The 19723-nt window shown below is 49.7% G+C and overlaps 3 protein-coding genes across 3 annotated transcripts; 1 reads left to right on the forward strand and 2 right to left on the reverse strand.

Annotated features, from left to right (window-relative positions):
• Positions 1 to 5870: 5870 nt before the first annotated feature.
• On the reverse strand, positions 5871 to 7402 carry BCR38DRAFT_387308 (casein kinase substrate phospho protein PP28-domain-containing protein). The gene is made up of 3 exons (XM_040857501.1): positions 6968 to 7402; positions 6334 to 6908; positions 5871 to 6275 (listed from the first exon to the last, which is right to left on the reverse strand). Exons 1-3 carry the CDS (start codon positions 7038 to 7040, stop codon positions 6156 to 6158), a joined length of 768 nt encoding a protein of 255 aa, XP_040717661.1. The 5' UTR covers positions 7041 to 7402; the 3' UTR covers positions 5871 to 6155.
• Positions 7403 to 8783: 1381 nt separating this feature from the next.
• Positions 8784 to 9824, reverse strand: BCR38DRAFT_337433 (uncharacterized protein; the record flags this gene model as incomplete). Its single annotated transcript, XM_040855535.1, has 1 exon — positions 8784 to 9824. The coding sequence occupies one exon, from the start codon at positions 9822 to 9824 to the stop codon at positions 8784 to 8786; it is 1041 nt and encodes a 346-aa protein (XP_040717662.1).
• Positions 9825 to 12220: 2396 nt separating this feature from the next.
• On the forward strand, positions 12221 to 14552 carry BCR38DRAFT_338280 (uncharacterized protein; the record flags this gene model as incomplete). The annotated part of the gene is made up of 2 exons (XM_040855606.1): positions 12221 to 14321; positions 14401 to 14552. 2 exons carry the CDS (start codon positions 12221 to 12223, stop codon positions 14550 to 14552), a joined length of 2253 nt encoding a protein of 750 aa, XP_040717663.1.
• Between the last annotated feature and the right edge of the window lie 5171 nt (positions 14553 to 19723).

The raw sequence follows: 19723 nt of genomic DNA on the forward strand, positions 1-19723 counted from the left end.
GCATATGTATGTTCGTATACAGACTTAGCCTGCTGGTCACCACGCACCACGAGGCGCGCTTTACACTTGATAAACCAGCCATGCTTGTCAAACTTGTATACGTACACCCACATACAGTCAAGTACTGGCTGTCCCCTAGGGGTATCACTAGCAACTTCGCGTCATGTGCTCATCTCTCGATGGCTCGCGAGGTGCTGTCTTTCAGCTTCTTGGAACTCCCTCTTCATTGGATGTTCCTCGCGCTTCCCAGGCTGGCCAGTTAGGTCCTTGTGCGTTTTAGGCAAAGGAGGCATCTCACGCCTGTGTACCTTAACTCCAGCCTCCAGCTTCGCTCTGATTGCAGGCCTCTTCAGAGGAATAACTGGAGGACCTGAGGGATCACTGTTTTTCGAAGCAAAGGCTCGGTCCAGCATTCTGGTGACCCTTGCCTTACTGACTAGTTGTCCATTCATCTGGCCAGCTGGGCTTGAGAGTATGCCTGCGTTGAACGCGGCAGCCCATGTTGCTGGCCGGACTTCCGTAACATCTGACATCAGTTGAGGTACCGGTATAGGGGATGCTGTAACATCCCTTATCTCGTTGGTTCCTGAGCTTCGAATTGCAGCGGCCAATAAACATGCAGGCGGAGGCGGTGAGAGAGACGGGGACAGATAGGGGGCGAAAACTGCGGTGGTATAGGGGTGATCAGTCCCTCCAGCGTGCTCAGTTATTTCGGACCCCCCCCTGAGCAGGCATCCCTGCCCAGGTCGTCACCTCCTGAGCTGGCTCGTGAGTCTGCTCAGCGGCTTCATCGGTTGCTATCCTTGTGTCCTCGTCCTCATCACCCTGCTCGAACGCAAGCATTGAATCTTGGTCTTGAACTTCGTAGATTTTTACTTCGTAGATACACTCGTCTTCAGCATGTCTGGCAGCTGTTGATTCATGTTGTTTGGCATCCCTGAGCTTAACTCGGTTAAGCAGTGCCTCCATTTCCTCTGTTGATATACCGAGGAGCTCATCCTTGAGTGTCTCTAGCGAACCAGTAAAGGTCTCTTCCTCATTGAAGATAACATCTCGTGTGCTGATCACCTTATTCGTATGAGGATTCCAAATTCGGTAGATGTTGGTAGAGCTGTAGCCGACAAGGTATCCAATCCATGCCCTCGGGCTCAGCTTTTTCATGCGGTTTGACTTCCGAAGTGTATCGGTAGTGCGTAACACTTACAACCATATACTTTCAGATGCCGTTGGTCAGGCTTCTTTGCTGTGACTGTGGTCCTGTCCCTGTTGGCCACGTAAGTGTAGAAACGCTCATATGTGACTTCCAATTGTACAAGTACTTAGGAGTCCTGTTGTACAGGTATACACTTGCCTGGTAAATTTCTTTCCAGAGGAAGCTTGGAAGTTTTGAGCTTGCTCTCATAGCTCGCGATTTCCCTTGACCACACCCCCTAAGCGCTCGGCGCCACCGTTCTGGGCTTGTGTATGTGGAGCAGAGGGCTTGACTTTGAGATATCGTGCCTGGAGCCACCCCTTCAGTTTGAAGGATTGTGTGATCTCGTTGTCGCACTCGATTGACCGTGGTTTGATGTCGAATTGTCGCTCGAGGATACCTAAAACATCATCCAGTGCTTCAATAATTGACTCTGCTGTCTTGTCTCTCATGTAGTAGCCCATAGGATCCGGAGTATCTGTCGGTGAACAGACACAGTCTTGAGAAGCCCTCGTCGTCTTCTTCTTCTTTCCAGTGAGGACTACCTTTTCCCAGGTATCAATCCAGTCGTTCATGTCCTTTGGTGGCTAGTTAACGGTTTGAGTGACTCAAAGTAGGTGTCCCGGGCTGCCGGTCTTCGTCCTCTTCGTATGCTTGTCCTACCAGTGCAAGATTGGTGTACCACTGATCCAGAGATTCGTCCTCACACAGTGGTGTTTCTTGGGATCTGGATGGATGTGCTCAGTTACCCAGTTTCTGAGTCGATCCTATGGTCCCGGTGGTTCCTTGTACTCTCGGTAGTCTTGTTGATACGTAGAAGGTCGATAGCATACTCAGCCTTGCCGTCCTTTGATAGCTCAGATGGTTTTGTAGGAACCATCTCAGGTGCGGCTTCGATATCTGGCGAGTTTTCAGAGCGCTCTGCGATTTCAATCTGGCTTTCTCTTCAGGCCACCTGAAAAGCCCTTTCCAGGTTCTTGTCGACTGTGTAGTCTTTCACGACTGGCTTCTAGGAGGTGTAGGCCAGGAATGTCGATTAGTAGGTCTGATGTACTTCCAGAGATCCATGGCTTTGGCTTTGCCTCTGAACTCTGCTGACCATTCTTCCCAGTACTTGCCAGAGGCTAGGAAGATTTGTTGGCGTATTTGTTCACATTGTGATTTTCTCGAAGGGAGGCCGTGATATGCCGAAATGAAGTTCTGTGAAAAAACAATGATGCCAGAGGCAGTGAGACTCTTAATTGTCGAATATCACGTGTGTCCAATCGACTAGTCAGAATGTGTAAGATTGTATATGAATGAGGTGTATGTTCTCTGTCTTCTCTGTTCTCGCGAACTCCCGTTGCCTCTGTCTTTTATAGATTCTTTAGAACATATCGGAGGTACATTGTTCAGGTATCTGACCCCTAAGTGGACAGTAACTCTGGTGTTACTTTTGAGAAAAGGGGTTCCTTTCGCCTTCTGAACTTTAAGTGACAATAGTATTCTCCAGTGCCATATCATTTCTCAACCTAGGAACCAGGTGCCCTATCTGACAGGTACCTCTACAAGTACTCCCGTATGTCAAACCGTGCCCTAATGGCTGGACTAAATACATACGCTGCTACGTAGGTTCGCTCTATTAGCGACTGCGTTACGTCCGCCGCAATACTATGTTAGTTTTCACCCTACTAACAAAGTCCCCCTGAGAAGATCGATATTATCCGGGCCTAAGCGCTATCCGACCGGTCCTGAGTAGCCACCTTGTGTCAGATAGGGTACCTGGTTCCTAGGTTCAGAAATAATATGGCACCAGAGAAGACTAGTGTCACTTAAAGTTCAGAAGGCGAAAGGAACCCCTTTTCCCAAAAGTAATACCAAAGTTACTGTCCACTTAGGGGTCAGACACCTGAACAATGTACCTCTGACATGTTCTAAAGAATCTATTATTATTATTATTAAATACGCCGTAGGCTCGAAGCCCCCGGTATCTCTGCTAGTACTCCCGTATGTCAAACCGTGCCCTAATGGCTGGACTAAATACATACGCTGCGTCGTCGGTTCGCCCTATTGGCGACTGCGTTGCGTCCACTACCATACTACGTTGGTTCTCAACCTACCAACAGAGTCCCCCCTGAGAAGATCGATGCTATCTGGGCCTTGAAGCTGTCCGACCCGTCCCTAGCAGCCACCTTACAATAGTCCCACTAACTACAGGTTCTCCTGTTGCCGTTGCGAGGTCTCTGCGAGAGTATAGTGGCCGTGGTGCGATGGCGGCCCGTAATCGTTCCCTCGGTCCTTCCAACAGCCCGCAAAAGAGGATTACGTGCTCTGCCGTCTCAGGGGCATCGCCACAGCGGCATAGCGGCGAGTACACGCCAAAAGCCCCTGTATTGAATAAGAAGGCTGCTAGTCCTATTTTTTCCGTCCTGATCTGGCACAGCGTAGACGCCTCCAGTCGGTTCAGGCCGAAATACTTGCCCCCTTTCGGTATCTGCATCGAAGGGCCCTCCGGTTCCTCGGCGATAGCGCGTCGCTGGCGATCGTGATGCTCTGCTCCGGTGAGCCATCTCTTCCTCCAGTGGCCGAGGAGGGCAGCCGGGACCTCCTTTTCCTCACTCATCCACTCGGAGCCCCGGGCCTCCTTCTCCATAGTGTACCCTGCAAATAATCTATAAAAGGCAGAGCAACGGGAGTTCGCGAGAACAGAGAAGACACAGAGAACAATACACCTCATTCATATACAATCTTACGCATTTCTGACTACTCGATTGGACACATGTGATATTCGACAGAATGTACACCGAGCTGGCCATGACACCGAGCTGGCCATGACACCGAGCTGGCCACCCTTACATAACCTCGCATAGAAATTTTACGATAGTAAAACCACAACGCGGTAAATCAATTGAAACTACTCTGAATCTTCCTCTCCAGAAGATGGCAATGCGATCTTACAAGTTCGCGCATTATGCCCAGTCCCGTTGCAAATACCACAGCGCCTCGGGCGCGTTTCAACACGCTTTGCGCGACCACCATTTCGGCGCTCTTCTTGCTGTGTCTGCGTCGCCAACTCCCTAGAGTCCCGTAGGTCCTGTCCTTGGAAAATAAGTGATTCTCGTTCCCGTAATTGCATTCTTTTAGTCCTCCGGCGCCGGCTTAGCATCTTATTTGCCTCTCGAAGCTCAGCGCACTCGGCCCGTACGAGGGCGAGCTCGTGCATTATCACTTTTTCTCCCTTCGCAAACTGGTCGACAGCTGAGAAAATATTCGTCGGAGAGCTATTCTGATGCTCGGAGATGCGCTTTTTCAAAAAAGTAGACTGTGCATGAGCCTCTATCGGGTTCTGTGGCGTCTTTGATACCCACGGTCGGGTTGCGATTTCTGGGGAGCCAACAGGCGTCGGGGTCCGTAATCGTACGTCCAGCTTTGAAATCACACTTTCTGGATTGAATGGAACAAGCCCTGCCCTTCGAAAGCCAGCTTGAACGTTTTTTTCGCCGAAAACTGCAAAGAAGGCGTCTTTGAAGATAGGAAAGAAGTCCTCCTTCGCGATATGTGTTAGTGACCGGCGTATCAATTTCTCTACCATCTGGCCGTACACCCGCTTTAATGGACCGAAACAGGTCACGTCAAGTGGCTGGAGGATGTGAGATGAGTGCGGAGGCATACACAAAGTTACAATTTTGTGTTCTTTGCAATATAGCTCGAAATCGCCGGAAACGTGGCTCTCGTGACGATCCAACACTAACAATCGATATATCCCGGACTTTCCATCTTTCGTACAATTATCGAAGTGTTTAATAAATTCCATACCAATCTCGTTAGTCTTCCATTCTTTTGGACTAGGTCTAATTCTCCAATCTTTCGGAATGTTGTCGTCTTCGTACCAAGAAGAGAGGTGGTATCGGCCCGCAACAACGATGAACGGCGGCAGCGCCCAACCGGTAGACTGGACCGCTTGGATTACGGTAACCCATTCCCGGTTACCTTGCTGTATTTATTTCGGCCTGGCACGTCGTTCGGAGCTCGTAACTACTATATTGGTTGAGATCTTGCCCATCATAAACCCAGTCTCGTCGAAGTTGTAGATGTCCGACTCTTGGATACCGTATTTCGCGATAACATTCGCAACAAGCCGAAACCAATCTGCAACAAGCTTTGGATCTTCGCATTGGGCCCTTTGGCAATCGTAAGGACGGTTCCAACGAGTTTTCAACTCTTTGCGACGTGCGACGAACCTCGAGGCCCAGCGCGTTCCAATGGGCCCTGCGTTACGTGTCGCGCGGATAGAATTTGCCATTGCTTCTACATCAGCAATCCGGGGCGGAAACGCTCGCGCATCTAAGTCCAGTATATGCTTGATAATGATCTCCTCTTCTAATTCTGTCATAGTTCGTGAATTGGGCAAAATATCGCGTCGGAGAGGTACGCCGTTTTTACGCGTTTGGAGGGTGCTTCGGGGGACTTGGTACGTTTTTGCCGCATGTCGGAGACTAAGTTTTTGGTCATTTTTGAGAGCTTGAAGGGCTAGCATTAAGTCTGCTTCGTTGTATGACTTTGCCATAATTGATTGTTGAGAAAATCAAAGACGAAGTTGGCCGGTCGCGTTGGCGCATGAAAGTGGCCAGCTCGGTGTCATGGCCAGCTCGGTGTACATTCACGTTAAAGACGATAAATCGAAAGATAATTTATACTTATAAGCTAAATACTTATTAACCTAAGAAATATTAATAAGAGCGTATTCGATAACGAAATTGAAGGTATAAGATAGTATAACCCCAACCCTAACCCCAAGTCCCGTATTCACACATAAATGCCCGAATGAGTTGATTTGAAAATGCTAGACATATCAAAAAGGCGTTTCCTCATGTAGATATAATTGTTAGAATCCCAATATGAAACTGTATCTGTGGATACAGTGGATATGGAAAATAAGCTTGTCTATGCTGTTAAAAACAAGTGAGGTCACTCAAAGTCACATTCATTTGCCCTTTCCCTTCTTGCCCGGCTTCCCCAAAGCGGCCACGCGCTTCTTTGCCTCCTTGGCTTCAATCTCTGCTTTCTTCGCTGCCTCTTGGGCCTCACGTTCTTCCTTTTCAGCCTGGGTCTGGGTTAGTACGTGTGATAAGTACAATCAGATTGTGGACATAGAAACTAACCTGCTTCCTAGCGGATTCAGCCTCGCGCTTCTCGCGAATGAGACGTAGCCGAGCAAGATCTGCCTGGGCCTCATCGGTTTTGCCTGCTTCATGCAGTTTGCGGTATCTCTCCTTGGCCGCAGCGGCCTCCATGGATTCGCGCTCCTTTCGGCTCATGCTGGCAGCGGGCTTGGTAGCCAAGTTCTTCACAGCCTCGGCGACCTCTTCGACGGTTGCTGCTGGCTGTTTGGTCATGTTTCGCGAGGCCTTGGAGTGGTTCGGATTGGCGGGCATATCGTCGTCGCTTTCCTCTTCCGAATCAGTGGGCATGTCTCCCACCTGTATCTGCGCCTTCTTCTTCTTGGCAATGGCAGCAGCCTTGGCCGCTGCCTTCTGTTGCTTGCGCTCTTCTCTGGTCAACTCGCGGCTATTGGATGGACCAACGCCAGAATCCTCATCGGAATCTTCCTCAGACTCCTCACCCGAGTCTTCAGAGTCATCGTCTGAATCCTTCTTTTTCGCGTCGGCGCTCCACATGCTGATTTCATTACCATCGGCGTCGAGGGGTCGCAAGTCGCGCGAGAAGTGTTTGCCGCCTAAGTAACACCAGGTTAGCAAGAATCAGGAAAGAAAAGGACAAAACCGAAGTACAAACCTCCTCTAGTAAACTTCTTGAACTTTCCGCCGCGACCGCGAGAGTTGCCACCAGGTCCTCCACGTCCAGACATGATTACGTTGTAAGGTTGGTGCAGACTTCTCAAGCTGTTCAAGGAGGGGGAACTTAATGTCGATTGCGGGTTGTTGATGACTACAATGCAGGAATTTGATGACCCTGAAGAGGTACTCGTACTGTTGTTACCTTCGGAGAAATCCAAGCAGAAGCAATACAGAAACTGGGAACTCAGAAACTCAAGATAATGACTACTGGACTGGACTGTCAAGAAAGACCACTACAAAATGGAAAAATGGTATTAAAATCGCACGACACTGAACACTTGCGTGCAAGAGTCACAGAGTAGAGTGGGCCTAGATGGCGGGGTCGGCTTGGTGATGTTCATAACTGTACAGCGACGTCAAGTGCATTTTGCATTCATGGACCTTGCCCCGCCATTCATTCCATGATCAGCAGAATGGAAAGCAGGGACCACGTTAGCATTCGGAAAAAGTGTTTCTCCTCTATCCGCTCCTTCCACAATGCATTTGTACTGCAATTTTTCTCCCTCGCAACTTTATTTTGTTTCCTTCTTCATAAAACTTCAATCCTTCCTATTCACTCTGGCTTTTGTCACTCGCAAGAGTCCAATGGCAGGTCTTGGAGGGGAAACGGAAGGACAGAACAAATTCGATCTCTTACCCTTTGGTCTGTTGCAGTTTGTCTGCCGTCGGAATCCAGAGAAACTTTTGCATCGATACATCCAAACATGTCCATTAAGTGTTCTGAGTCTTCTTGCTGTTACATGCTAGCAGTGTCGAGATATCACCATGAGCTTCCGTGGCCGCAAGGGGCACTCTGTTATCGCATGAAAAGCCCTTGATTGATTTGATTTCGCAATAACATTAGTAAACTTCAAGCCCCGGCTATTGATATGACTTTGCCTTTGATCTGGGAAGAAGCTATGATACTATGTCCATCGTGAACGTTACCCTCATGATCTCTATGGTAGTATGCTGTGGTTCTCGACTGAAGCACAACGATAATAAATACCTGCCTAAACGTATGCTCTCAGCTCAGCTGAGCTACAGTGCATAATCTCATTTGAAAAGTTGACCTAAAAGAGTAACCATTGCTTTTACGAGCTGACCTTGCAAGTCCACTTTTACTTAATGACATGCTTAGAGCTTAATGGATGCACATATGCAGCTTCGCGTCAGATGGTTTCTGTACAGATCACAGGCTCACAAATGTTACAACAGTAACTTCGATTATCTTCGAGAAACCTAGCCTATGTTTCCTAAGATTCGCCCAATGTCATCACTCTAGATAATCTCCACTTCCACTCCACCATATGAACCTAAGCTGTATGCGTTTGATCTTTAACACTCATCCAAGCGTTCCAACCAGACGACTGTCTACACTTTGTGACTCAACACGGCGGGATATTAGGCAGATAGTCGATGACAAATAGACCTCAGCTGGCGGAACGATAGCGGCTTTAGAAGCTGCTGCATGAGCTGCCAGATGACGCACGTCAGCTTTCTCCTGATGCATCCGAGTGTCGCCAGTCTCTGCCTATCCCATTGATACAGTCCTGGCGTTTAGCACAATCTCAACAGACTGAAGCCCCCTGAGATGACACGCTGACAACCTTTAGGAAGGTTGAACAGTGATCTAATGAGCTTTGGTACAGTCGCTAAGACGTAAAGTTGCCCTCGATAATCCGTGGTTGTTGCTGAACAAAATGAACTAACGCCGCGGATGGCCTCAGAGGATGCCCCAGCGGATAGAAGTAACATAGTGTGTGGTTGTATTTCTACAATCCTTCCAAAGCATCTTTGCCAGTACTTGACTTCCAGACCTCGTCAAAGTCCACCCCGTTCTTCTGAAACAGTTCCCTGATCTGCCTTGCGGTTTCAATCTGCTTCTCTGGCCCAAAACCGCTGGGCTGCGTCGACTCGAACTGAACAATCTCGATCCACCGAAAGAAGAGGTCCTCCTTGCCGAGGGCTGCGAGGGCGTCTCTGAAGGCAAAGACCTGTGTCCTCCTCTCGTCATCGTGGGCATTGTCGCCGATCCTCATGTCAACAGCCAACCAGCCGAACTCTTCTTGATGAACCAAGACAACCATTTTGAATGCTTCGATGGCTATCATCTTCTTGTCCACCATGATGGTGGCATCCATCATAACGCCCCAGTCCAAATCCCATTCCTTGTTCATGGTGAGGTAGCCCGTCTTCTCCTGGAGGAACATTGGTGCAGTAGCGAGACCGATTTGTGCCATGAACAAGCTCTTGCTGCTCTCGTCATTGATTACATCCCCGATGATATTATCCCAGGAGCGGCTACGGCGAACAATGACTTCCCGATCCCGAAACCCGACGATCCATCGCCAAGTAACCGGGTTTGAGTGTTCCTGGCCAAAGCAGAATTCGTACGGCCAAGGCCACAGGAAGACAAAAAGCATAAGATCTGCCATGAAGTTTCCTGTGCGCTTGATGATTTCTGGAAGCAGCTCCTCCCATTCCATCTCAGTGGCGACAAAGGTGGTCTCGTTGGCATAGCCAAGCGTCGAGGCCAGCAGGGCCATGTACCAGGGCACGATGTAGTACATGCGCCAGACGAAGAGGGCGGCTATGGCGATGTTCATCAGAACCGGCACAGCGAATATCTTGCGCTTGAACTCGACAGGCTTGTTGTCGATGTGCATAATGTAGATATGCTTCTCCTCCAGCGTCTCAATGAGTGGCAGCAAGATTTCAGGTGGTGTTTTGAACGGCGCCGGAGATCCACCATCTTTCTTCCTCTTCAATGATGCCGGTTTGCTGGCCTTAGCGGCGTTCCTTTGTCGAGCCATGCTGAAACTGTGAGCGGGTTGCCAGCACGATCCGAGTTTGCTAAGGGTGAGAGCTCCTAGATTCAATGCAACTTGATTTGACAATGATATGGTAAGAGGGACCTCAAAAGGAGGCAACATCCATTTGTGGCTGAAGACCGAGTGGGTTTTGATTATTAAGTCAATATTAAATTTGATTCGTTCAAGTCTTCCTTTCTGCAGGGATTAATGGCCCGGAAGAGTGGGCCCTTACTTGGTAGTGGCTTGAAGGTTCCGACTTCCCGTTGAATTTTTGACGTTCATGTGGCTTCGTGCCCCAAAGGTGGATAACTTCCTAAAGAGCAGCCGTAAACTCGTACATATTATTTGTACATCGGGAGCTCCAGCACGCCGCAAATGTCGCATTACAGTTTGCGATTGTGAACGACAGTATGCTGAGAGGGAGGTTACTACGGGTAAGTCACGGTTGCGCGCCCTTCCACGCGTTCCTCTGAAAAACATTAAGTAACCGTAAGCAGCGGAACCTTTCAGTCTCCACCTTCTGCCAGCACCGATTCTCGTTCCAACTAGCTGGCCCATCGCGAAGGCTACTTTCCAGTACCCGGCCTGTTCGCAACGATGACTCGAATCCCTGGAGCCGAGATAATGCGCCGAGCAGGAGTGGAGGAGCATCTGGCTGGGGCAGGCCAACCTTTGGCGAGTTCGCCGACGCTCAGCTCGACAGTTCTGTAGGCGATGGGCTACTGCCGCACGAATTGAAGGCACGCAAGCGACTGGAAGCTCAGGCAGCCCAAGCAGCCCAGAAAGCTAAGACACAACCACACCCAGCTACACTGATGAAGCCGGCACTGGCTCCCGACAGACAAAGGAGGGTTGACGAGTACTTGCAGAATTCAAGAAACGAAAAGGTCGACTATTCAGCTGTGCAAATCAGACCAGCCAAGGCGTTACCGAAATCACCCCTCGGTTGGAATGAATTGACAGATGAAGGGGGGGTTTCGTTGCCAGGTCGCGAGCCATCTCGAAATAGCACGGGTCCCGCTTCCCGCCCGGGACTTGCCAACAGCAATCCCTTCGATGGGAAGGGAGTGGGTTTTGGTCCACAGGAATCAGTACCCTTGTCGAGGACTCCCTACATATTTTCACCTGGTCTTGGCCGAGGTGAGTTTGGGACAGATATTGCTATCAAACGTGAAGCGCTGAGCGAAAATAAACGCAAAGTACGTGCCGATGGCTCTGGCTCCTTCTTCCGGAGGGTTGGTCCTGAAAAGGAGGAAACGCCAGTTAGAAAAGTGACCGCAAGTCCTGGAAATGAATACATTTCAAAACTACCCTTATCTCCACGGGAGCGGCGTGGGCAAACAACAGAGCATCTGTCTGGCCAGCCATTGGAAGAAGCCCTGTTATCACGGCTCGCCGAGGATCCTGCATTTTTCCTGGGTCCGGCCAAAAGAAACGCTCAAACAGATCAAACCGAGGGTATCTTTGGTAGCAAAAAAGCATCAGACATCCCCGGGGAGAACAACACTGTGGGTTTGTCCTCTGAGTGGGAGGGCAGTGCTTTTGTAAATGTGGAAGCTCCAGAAGTCCCTCAGGAGAACCGCTGGGCGTCTTCAGCCCTGCCGTCAACCCAAACGTCCGTTGGAACGGCCCACAGTGCATTATCACAAACCTGGGGTGATCAGTCTTTACCTGGTTCTGGTGGATCCTGGGGCTCAGGGGCTTTTACTAGTACACCAGCTTCTGAAATCGCAGAGACCGATCGCACAAGTTGCATGATCACACAACCCTACCCCGGTCCCCATCAGGGAAATCGATCTATGTTATTCAGCGATAGCGATGGATCCGGCTTTCGTAATACCTCGAGACAACCAAACAATCAACGAAAGCGCGTGGCACCTCGAGTCAACCTAGCCGACAGCTTCAACAATACGCGCCGGCAACCTAGGCCTTTAAGTCAGTGGGGCCAAGATCAGGTTCCCCCCCCACCAATCAGACATTGGGGAGACTCAAATGGTACGTCGAGTCCCAACTCTACCGGTAGTTGGTCATCAGCAGTATCCACCAACACCATCTCGTCGTCTGCCCCGACCGCTGGCTGGGGCTCTTTAGCAAGAAAACTGCCTGCCGAGAAGACCAAGAATGAAGATTTCTGGTCTGCTTTCAATCGTAATGTCATCCACGACGAGAAATCGGATCGCACGCCGTCAGATGATTGGGGAATGTCTTTCGACAGAGGTCGCCGACGGCCAGAACGAACGTCAAGGGCTTTTGAAGACTGGAGCAACGAATTTGATAGAGTTGGCCCACGGCGAGAACAAACACAAAGTGTTTTTCAGGACTGGGGAAGCGGTTACAATTCTAATAGGACGAGCCTACGGCGAGAAGTAGCCCCAACAACATCTGGTGATTTAGCGATGAAGATCACCAAGTCTGATTCATCCAGCAGTAATTGGGCCATAATTCCACAAAATGCTAGAGCGTCAAACGAAGGTTCGGCAGTCCAAGGCCCTGTTGAAGCGTTCGAAGAAGACCGCCGGCGCCGACGTTATGAGCAGGACCGCGACGCGGATGTTGATCGTTCGGTTGCCCGTAAGGATCGCGGCAAGAAGCGAGGAGATCGCGCGTCGAGATACGAGGTTGAGGAAGATGAGTGGGAGGACGGTTACCCATCAAGACGCGAGAAGCGTACTTCTTACAGGGACGAAGGAGAAGACGATTACGGTGCCCGACGCGACGACCGATATGAGCAGTATGTGGAGAAGAAACGAAAGAAAGAAGAGCGCAAGGCACAGCGTGATGCTGGGCCAAGGAACATCACGTTGCCCGAACTAATCAGCATTACCGATCTGGCCAGGGCGCTGAAGGTTCACAATAGCCTTTTCCTTGAACAACTAGGCGAGCTCGGTTTCGAAAATGTTTCCCTGGAGAGCATCATGGCTGGCGAGACAGCGGCCCTCGTTGCTCAGGAGTACGGTTTCGAGCCCATCGTTGAGACGGGCGCTTCAGAGGACCTCAAGCCCCGGCCTCTACCGGAAGACGCATCGGTGCTCCCTCAACGGCCTCCAGTGGTGACCATCATGGGTCACGTTGACCATGGCAAGACGACTCTCCTTGACTATCTCCGTAAGTCATCCATCGCCACCCAAGAGCACGGCGGTATTACCCAGCACATTGGTGCCTTCTCTGTCAAGCTCTCGGTCGGCAAGCAGATCACCTTCCTAGACACACCTGGTCATGCCGCTTTTCTCACGATGCGTCAGCGCGGTGCAAACGTGACCGACATTGTTATTCTGGTGGTCGCGGCAGATGACAGTGTCAAACCACAGACGCTTGAAGCAATTAAGCATGCCCGCGCGGCCAAGGTGCCCATCATCGTGGCCATCAACAAGATTGACAAAGAGGGTGCGCGCATTGACCAGGTAAAACAGGACCTGGCCCGCCATGGGGTCGAGATTGAAGACTATGGCGGCGATGTGCAAGTAGCTTGCGTATCGGGCAAAACAGGAGAGGGGATGGACGCTCTTGAAGAGAATATCCTGACCCTTTCCGAAATCCTGGACATGCGTGCTGAGGAAGACGGACCTGCCGAGGGCTGGATCTTAGAGAGCAGTCTCAAACCTATCGGCAAGGCAGCTACAATCCTCGTTAAGCGTGGCACCATGCGTTCGGGTGATATCATAGCTGCGGGCACAACATGGGCCAGGATTCGTCATCTACGGAACGAGGCGGGCATCATGATTGCCGAGGCACCGCCAGGCACTCCAATTGAGGTGCTGGGCTGGAAAGATCTGCCCGCAGCGGGTGAGCTGGTCATTCAGGCTCCGGACGAGAGACGCGCCAGGAATGCCTGCGAGTATCGCAAGTCGTTGAAGGATCGCGAGAAAGATGCCGCCGATCATGAAAGGAGTGTCAAACAACGGAAGCTCATTGAAGAGAGACGGGCAATGGAGAAGGCCGCCAAGGAGTATCCCGACGGCCGCGAACGCCGCACAGATGGCACTTGGGGCACCACCGAGCAGCTGCCGGCAGAGGAGGGCGGCGTCAAAATGGTCAACTTTGTCGTCAAAGGTGACGTGCATGGTTCCGTCGAGGCCGTGTGCGCCAGCATCCTCGAGATCGGCTCCAACGAGGTGCGTCCGCGCGTCCTTCGCTCCGTTCCGGGCCACATTACCGAGGGCGACATCGACCATGCGGCCACTTCATCTTCTATCATTGTCAACTTCAATCTGCCCATATCTGGACTCGTCAAGCGCATGGCAGAGGAGCAGGGTGTCAGGATCCTAGACCACACTGTCATCTACCACTTGGCCGACGACGTCAAGGATGTTCTCAGCGGGTACTTGACCCCTGATGTCAGCATCAAGGTGCTGGGTGACGCCGAGGTGTTACAGATTTTCCCCATCAACGTCAAGGGTCGTATGTACAAAAACATTGCAGGCTGTAGGATACGCAACGGCAAGGTGGGGAGAAATGACCTCTTCCGCGTCATCAGAGAAGGCGAGAAGATATTCGAAGGTGGGCTATTTCCCGTTTTTCATGCAGGCATTCCTATGTCATATATGGTTATTCAACCGCTAACTTAAGCACGAAATAGGCAAACTAGAGTCTCTCAAACATCTCAAGAAGGATATCGACGATGTGCGCAAGGGCGGCGAGTGTGGTATTGGGTTTGCAGAGTTCCAAAACTTACAAGTAGGGGACCAAATTCAAGCTTTCGAAGAGGTAACAACACAGAGGAAGCTGTAAGGTCAATGCGTGTAACTGCCAAATGCAAAGAAGTAGCAGATAGCCGGATGCATGTTACATAGGTCAATCGGGCCTGCTGTCACGGTAGAAACTATACTATTGTAGAATACATGTATATAGATCATGGTAGCCCACCTAAACCCCATTTAGAATGCGTCTGCATTAGATGACACTATAGAGGTAGCATAATTAGGGTATTGACGTGGGGTTAGGGTTTTTGGGTGCTAGTTTTCGTTTTTTTCCGGTTTCAGACGAGTTATGTGTTAGATATTCACGTATCTTGCAGTATGACCGTGATATGACGGTTATATGAAAAGAATAATTTGGTGGTTATGGTTAGGTCACCGTTTTTTCCATGCTCGATCCCCTCTCTCTGTTCTCTTGGCTGTGTGCATTGCCTTTAAGTAATCTGAAGGGTCCAGCCTTACTAGGCTACCTGTATCCCGCCTTTATCCTGAAGCACAAAGCGCTTTTATTCTAAGCATAAAGCGCCTTTCAACCTTAGGAATCACTGTGGTGCTCAATCCCACATTTAATATCAAACAACAGTCTAGACAAAGCTAGAACTAACGATATGGTGCGTCTATGCTCCAATACCATGTGACCCGTCGTTTTTGACATTATGTAAGCGCGTTCTTGAAGGGTACTTAAGACCTTATGTACATAGTTACTCTCTTGAGAAAAGGATAGGAATTCAAGCGGCCTTTTCCACAGTAATCTGAACCAATTTATCTTTACTTGGACAGGCATTCAATGTCTGACGTACCTGTTGAGGTACTTTCTGTTCCCCTATAGATCTGATTGTGCCTGCTGAGGTCATTGTTCCCACCTTTCACCTGTTGAGGTTCCTTTTCTTCCCCAGCCTGCTGAGGCTACAGTTGTTAGTACCTGTTGAGGTACTTGTCGTTCCGATCAGGGCAAGGAGCTCTTGATCTTGTTATTTCTTTCCACCTCCCGGATAGTAAGGTCTTGTTGAGGATCTTGTTATTCGTTGCCATCATCTCCACACCTTAAACCTGCGGGTGGTTTCACTGCCCGTCGTCAGTATAAAGCACGTATGTAGCAATGTTACTATTACTGTACAAGCACTAACCTCCCCTTCAGACCCTTGGCCCCTCAAATATAATGACTACCACAGCAAAGACAACTTAACTGCAATTCGTTAAACAATTATTTCTAATGTAGCTAGTTATAACTCTTCGTAGTAAGTTAACTAACCTATCCACGGCTATACTACTCTCCGGCCTACTCCGCGACGCGACGCGACCCTGGGTATATGCACTACTATTTCCTATATAATAGTATAACCACATGTAAGGAAAGAGCCGTTGTGGCGGGCCGGTCTCAGCTGACAAGCTGAGTCGGGAGGGATTCGCCCCCGATCCGGTAGAACCCCGGAACCGCCCAGCTTAAGAGGAGAACTCGAGACGCTCGCACCTACTTTAGATTCTTCAAGAATCAGTCTTGCAATATACGCACCCATACACTGGCCTACTTCTAGCTACCCTTTGCACTACCTGACTATTATATTGTGAGACGTGTGGTGTCCTCGTTACACCACACGCCTATTTAGTAAGAAAGTTTAATTAACGTGGTTTACTATTAAGCTAACGTATCCTATAAGCAAGTTAGCTACTTTTCTTAGCACTATATAAATAACTTCAATAACTTAATTAAAATAAAAAAGTCGGCTGGTGTAGTTGGTCACTTCGCTGGTAGATGTGAAGGTCAACCCTCGCAGACTCACTACAACCAGGTGACGTACAGCTGGAACACCTGCCATGGCAGTGCCAGGTGGGAAGCCAATCATAACCCTTGTAGGAGCCCCGCCAAGCGTGGATGACTTAGTCGCGCTCCCTCAAACCTAAGTTGTGATCTTCTTTCCTTCGCTCCTTAGAGTAGAATCTTGGTCGATAGCACCTAATCGAGGTCTATACCCATGCGATGCAACCCAGGTCGTGACAGTAGATAAGTCCCGATTTGAGCCTCGCCCACTTGGGTCAGTGACGAGTCGCGGGTTCGAATCCTGCAGCTGACACACAAGGGGGTTTAGTCAAGACTTCGCCTACCCAGCGATAATAGGGAGATTGGCGCAGTTTAGGATTACGAGCATCCTAGCCAGTCGACCGTCAAGCACTACGTCGGCGGAATATAACTTCACAGCCGGTCCAGAATTCGAATCGTTAATCCGACCCCTTATCGGACCTCGCCTATCCGATAACGCTCGTCGGCGAACCCGTCCCCTCACGATAGAAGGCGCGCAGCACGCTCTCTCGCCGCGATTCTTGCGACTGTCTAGCCCACGTTATGTCAGATAGGACACCTGGTTCCTAGGTTCAGAAATAATATGGCACTAGAGAAGACTAGTGTCACTTGAAGTTCAGACGGCGAAATGAACCCCTCTTCCCGAAAGTAACTCCGAAGTTCGGGGTCAGACACCTGAACAATGCACCTCCGACATTTCCGAAAGAATCTATAAAGGGCAGAGCAACGGGAGTTCGCGAGAATAGAACACAGACAATAACACACCTCATTCATATACAATCTTATGCACTTCTGACTACTCGATTGGACACACGTGATATTCGACACGTTACGGTCTATCCACTTGAGCGTATGGTTGAGATTTATACGCTCGACGAGAACCCCAATTAGCAGATACTACGACTTGTCGCGACAAAAAATAGTCGGGCATCTTCTGCACATCAGCAGCATCCCACCCCTGAGGACGAATTTAAGTGCCACATTACCACACGTATCGGTAGTTCAGACAGGGGTTGTAGCACAGACTTAGGGAGGGACAGGAGGTTTAGTAGTCGTTTGGCTACAAGTTTACCTGTATAACCGCCCGACGCGGCTTAAGGGCCCGCTATATCATCTATAGCCCCTTAAGGGAGTACTTGTAGAGGTACCGAGGGTTAACACCTACGGCGTATTTAATATTATTTAATAATTCAAACTAATCGGAATCCTCTTCCTCGTTGTTACGAACCGATTCCGGAATGGATTTGGCCCTGAACCAACATTACAGGCCCGTCGGCAGGCCAGGTGGATACAGACGCGAGGATCACGGGACCCAGCATCGGAGGAAGGAAAGGACCGACAGGTCACGTGACCTACAGGGGTGGATATGTTGGATATGTTGGTTGTATCCAAGTGGGGATCAGTGAAGGAGAGACGGGTATATAAGGGACAGGACTCCCAGGCATTTCATAGATAGACAGTCTCTACTTCAGTCATCAATCTAAGCATCAATCTAACCCATTGGTGAGGCAAACTACCTTGACGACTCTATTCCCAGTTACCCTACTTGAATACTTCAGTTACCCAGAGCCCTATACTCCATACGTCAGACCCCGATATTATTGCTAAAGGACTCCGCAGCAGGAGTTACTTACTAGCACAAACCCTTACAGACTCTTTAGTGGTTTACGCAGCTAGACTATTAGAGGTTTCGTTACAGTATCCTTATAAAAAATAGATAGAAATACTTATACTACTAACGTGAATGTACACCGAGCTGGCCATGACACCGAGCTGGCCACCCTTACATAACCTCGCATAGAAATTTTACGATAGTAAAACCACAACGCGGTAAATCAATTGAAACTACTCTGAATCTTCCTCTCCAGAAGATGGCAATGCGATCTTACAAGTTCGCGCATTATGCCCAGTCCCGTTGCAAATACCACAGCGCCTCGGGCGCGTTTCAACACGCTTTGCGCGACCACCATTTCGGCGCTCTTCTTGCTGTGTCTGCGTCGCCAACTCCCTAGAGTCCCGTAGGTCCTGTCCTTGGAAAATAAGTGATTCTCGTTCCCGTAATTGCATTCTTTTAGTCCTCCGGCGCCGGCTTAGCATCTTATTTGCCTCTCGAAGCTCAGCGCACTCGGCCCGTACGAGGGCGAGCTCGTGCATTATCACTTTTTCTCCCTTCGCAAACTGGTCGACAGCTGAGAAAATATTCGTCGGAGAGCTATTCTGATGCTCGGAGATGCGCTTTTTCAAAAAAGTAGACTGTGCATGAGCCTCTATCGGGTTCTGTGGCGTCTTTGATACCCACGGTCGGGTTGCGATTTCTGGGGAGCCAACAGGCGTCGGGGTCCGTAATCGTACGTCCAGCTTTGAAATCACACTTTCTGGATTGAATGGAACAAGCCCTGCCCTTCGAAAGCCAGCTTGAACGTTTTTTTCGCCGAAAACTGCAAAGAAGGCGTCTTTGAAGATAGGAAAGAAGTCCTCCTTCGCGATATGTGTTAGTGACCGGCGTATCAATTTCTCTACCATCTGGCCGTACACCCGCTTTAATGGACCGAAACAGGTCACGTCAAGTGGCTGGAGGATGTGAGATGAGTGCGGAGGCATACACAAAGTTACAATTTTGTGTTCTTTGCAATATAGCTCGAAATCGCCGGAAACGTGGCTCTCGTGACGATCCAACACTAACAATCGATATATCCCGGACTTTCCATCTTTCGTACAATTATCGAAGTGTTTAATAAATTCCATACCAATCTCGTTAGTCTTCCATTCTTTTGGACTAGGTCTAATTCTCCAATCTTTCGGAATGTTGTCGTCTTCGTACCAAGAAGAGAGGTGGTATCGGCCCGCAACAACGATGAACGGCGGCAGCGCCCAACCGGTAGACTGGACCGCTTGGATTACGGTAACCCATTCCCGGTTACCTTGCTGTATTTATTTCGGCCTGGCACGTCGTTCGGAGCTCGTAACTACTATATTGGTTGAGATCTTGCCCATCATAAACCCAGTCTCGTCGAAGTTGTAGATGTCCGACTCTTGGATACCGTATTTCGCGATAACATTCGCAACAAGCCGAAACCAATCTGCAACAAGCTTTGGATCTTCGCATTGGGCCCTTTGGCAATCGTAAGGACGGTTCCAACGAGTTTTCAACTCTTTGCGACGTGCGACGAACCTCGAGGCCCAGCGCGTTCCAATGGGCCCTGCGTTACGTGTCGCGCGGATAGAATTTGCCATTGCTTCTACATCAGCAATCCGGGGCGGAAACGCTCGCGCATCTAAGTCCAGTATATGCTTGATAATGATCTCCTCTTCTAATTCTGTCATAGTTCGTGAATTGGGCAAAATATCGCGTCGGAGAGGTACGCCGTTTTTACGCGTTTGGAGGGTGCTTCGGGGGACTTGGTACG

Source organism: Pseudomassariella vexata (assembly GCF_002105095.1).
Source record: "Pseudomassariella vexata strain CBS 129021 chromosome Unknown BCR38scaffold_4, whole genome shotgun sequence".
Taxonomy (NCBI): domain Eukaryota; kingdom Fungi; phylum Ascomycota; class Sordariomycetes; order Amphisphaeriales; family Pseudomassariaceae; genus Pseudomassariella; species Pseudomassariella vexata.

Bases quoted from the DNA above. Each gene is read 5' to 3' on its own strand.
- BCR38DRAFT_387308 (XM_040857501.1), bottom strand. From the start codon at position 7,040: ATGTCTGGACGTGGAGGACCTGGTGGCAACTCTCGCGGTCGCGGCGGA. The intron at 6,909-6,967 runs GTTTGTACTTCG...GGTGTTACTTAG, and splicing joins CAAGAAGTTTACTAGAGGAG to GCGGCAAACACTTCTCGCGC. The intron at 6,276-6,333 runs GTTAGTTTCTAT...ACCCAGACCCAG, and splicing joins CTGAATCCGCTAGGAAGCAG to GCTGAAAAGGAAGAACGTGA.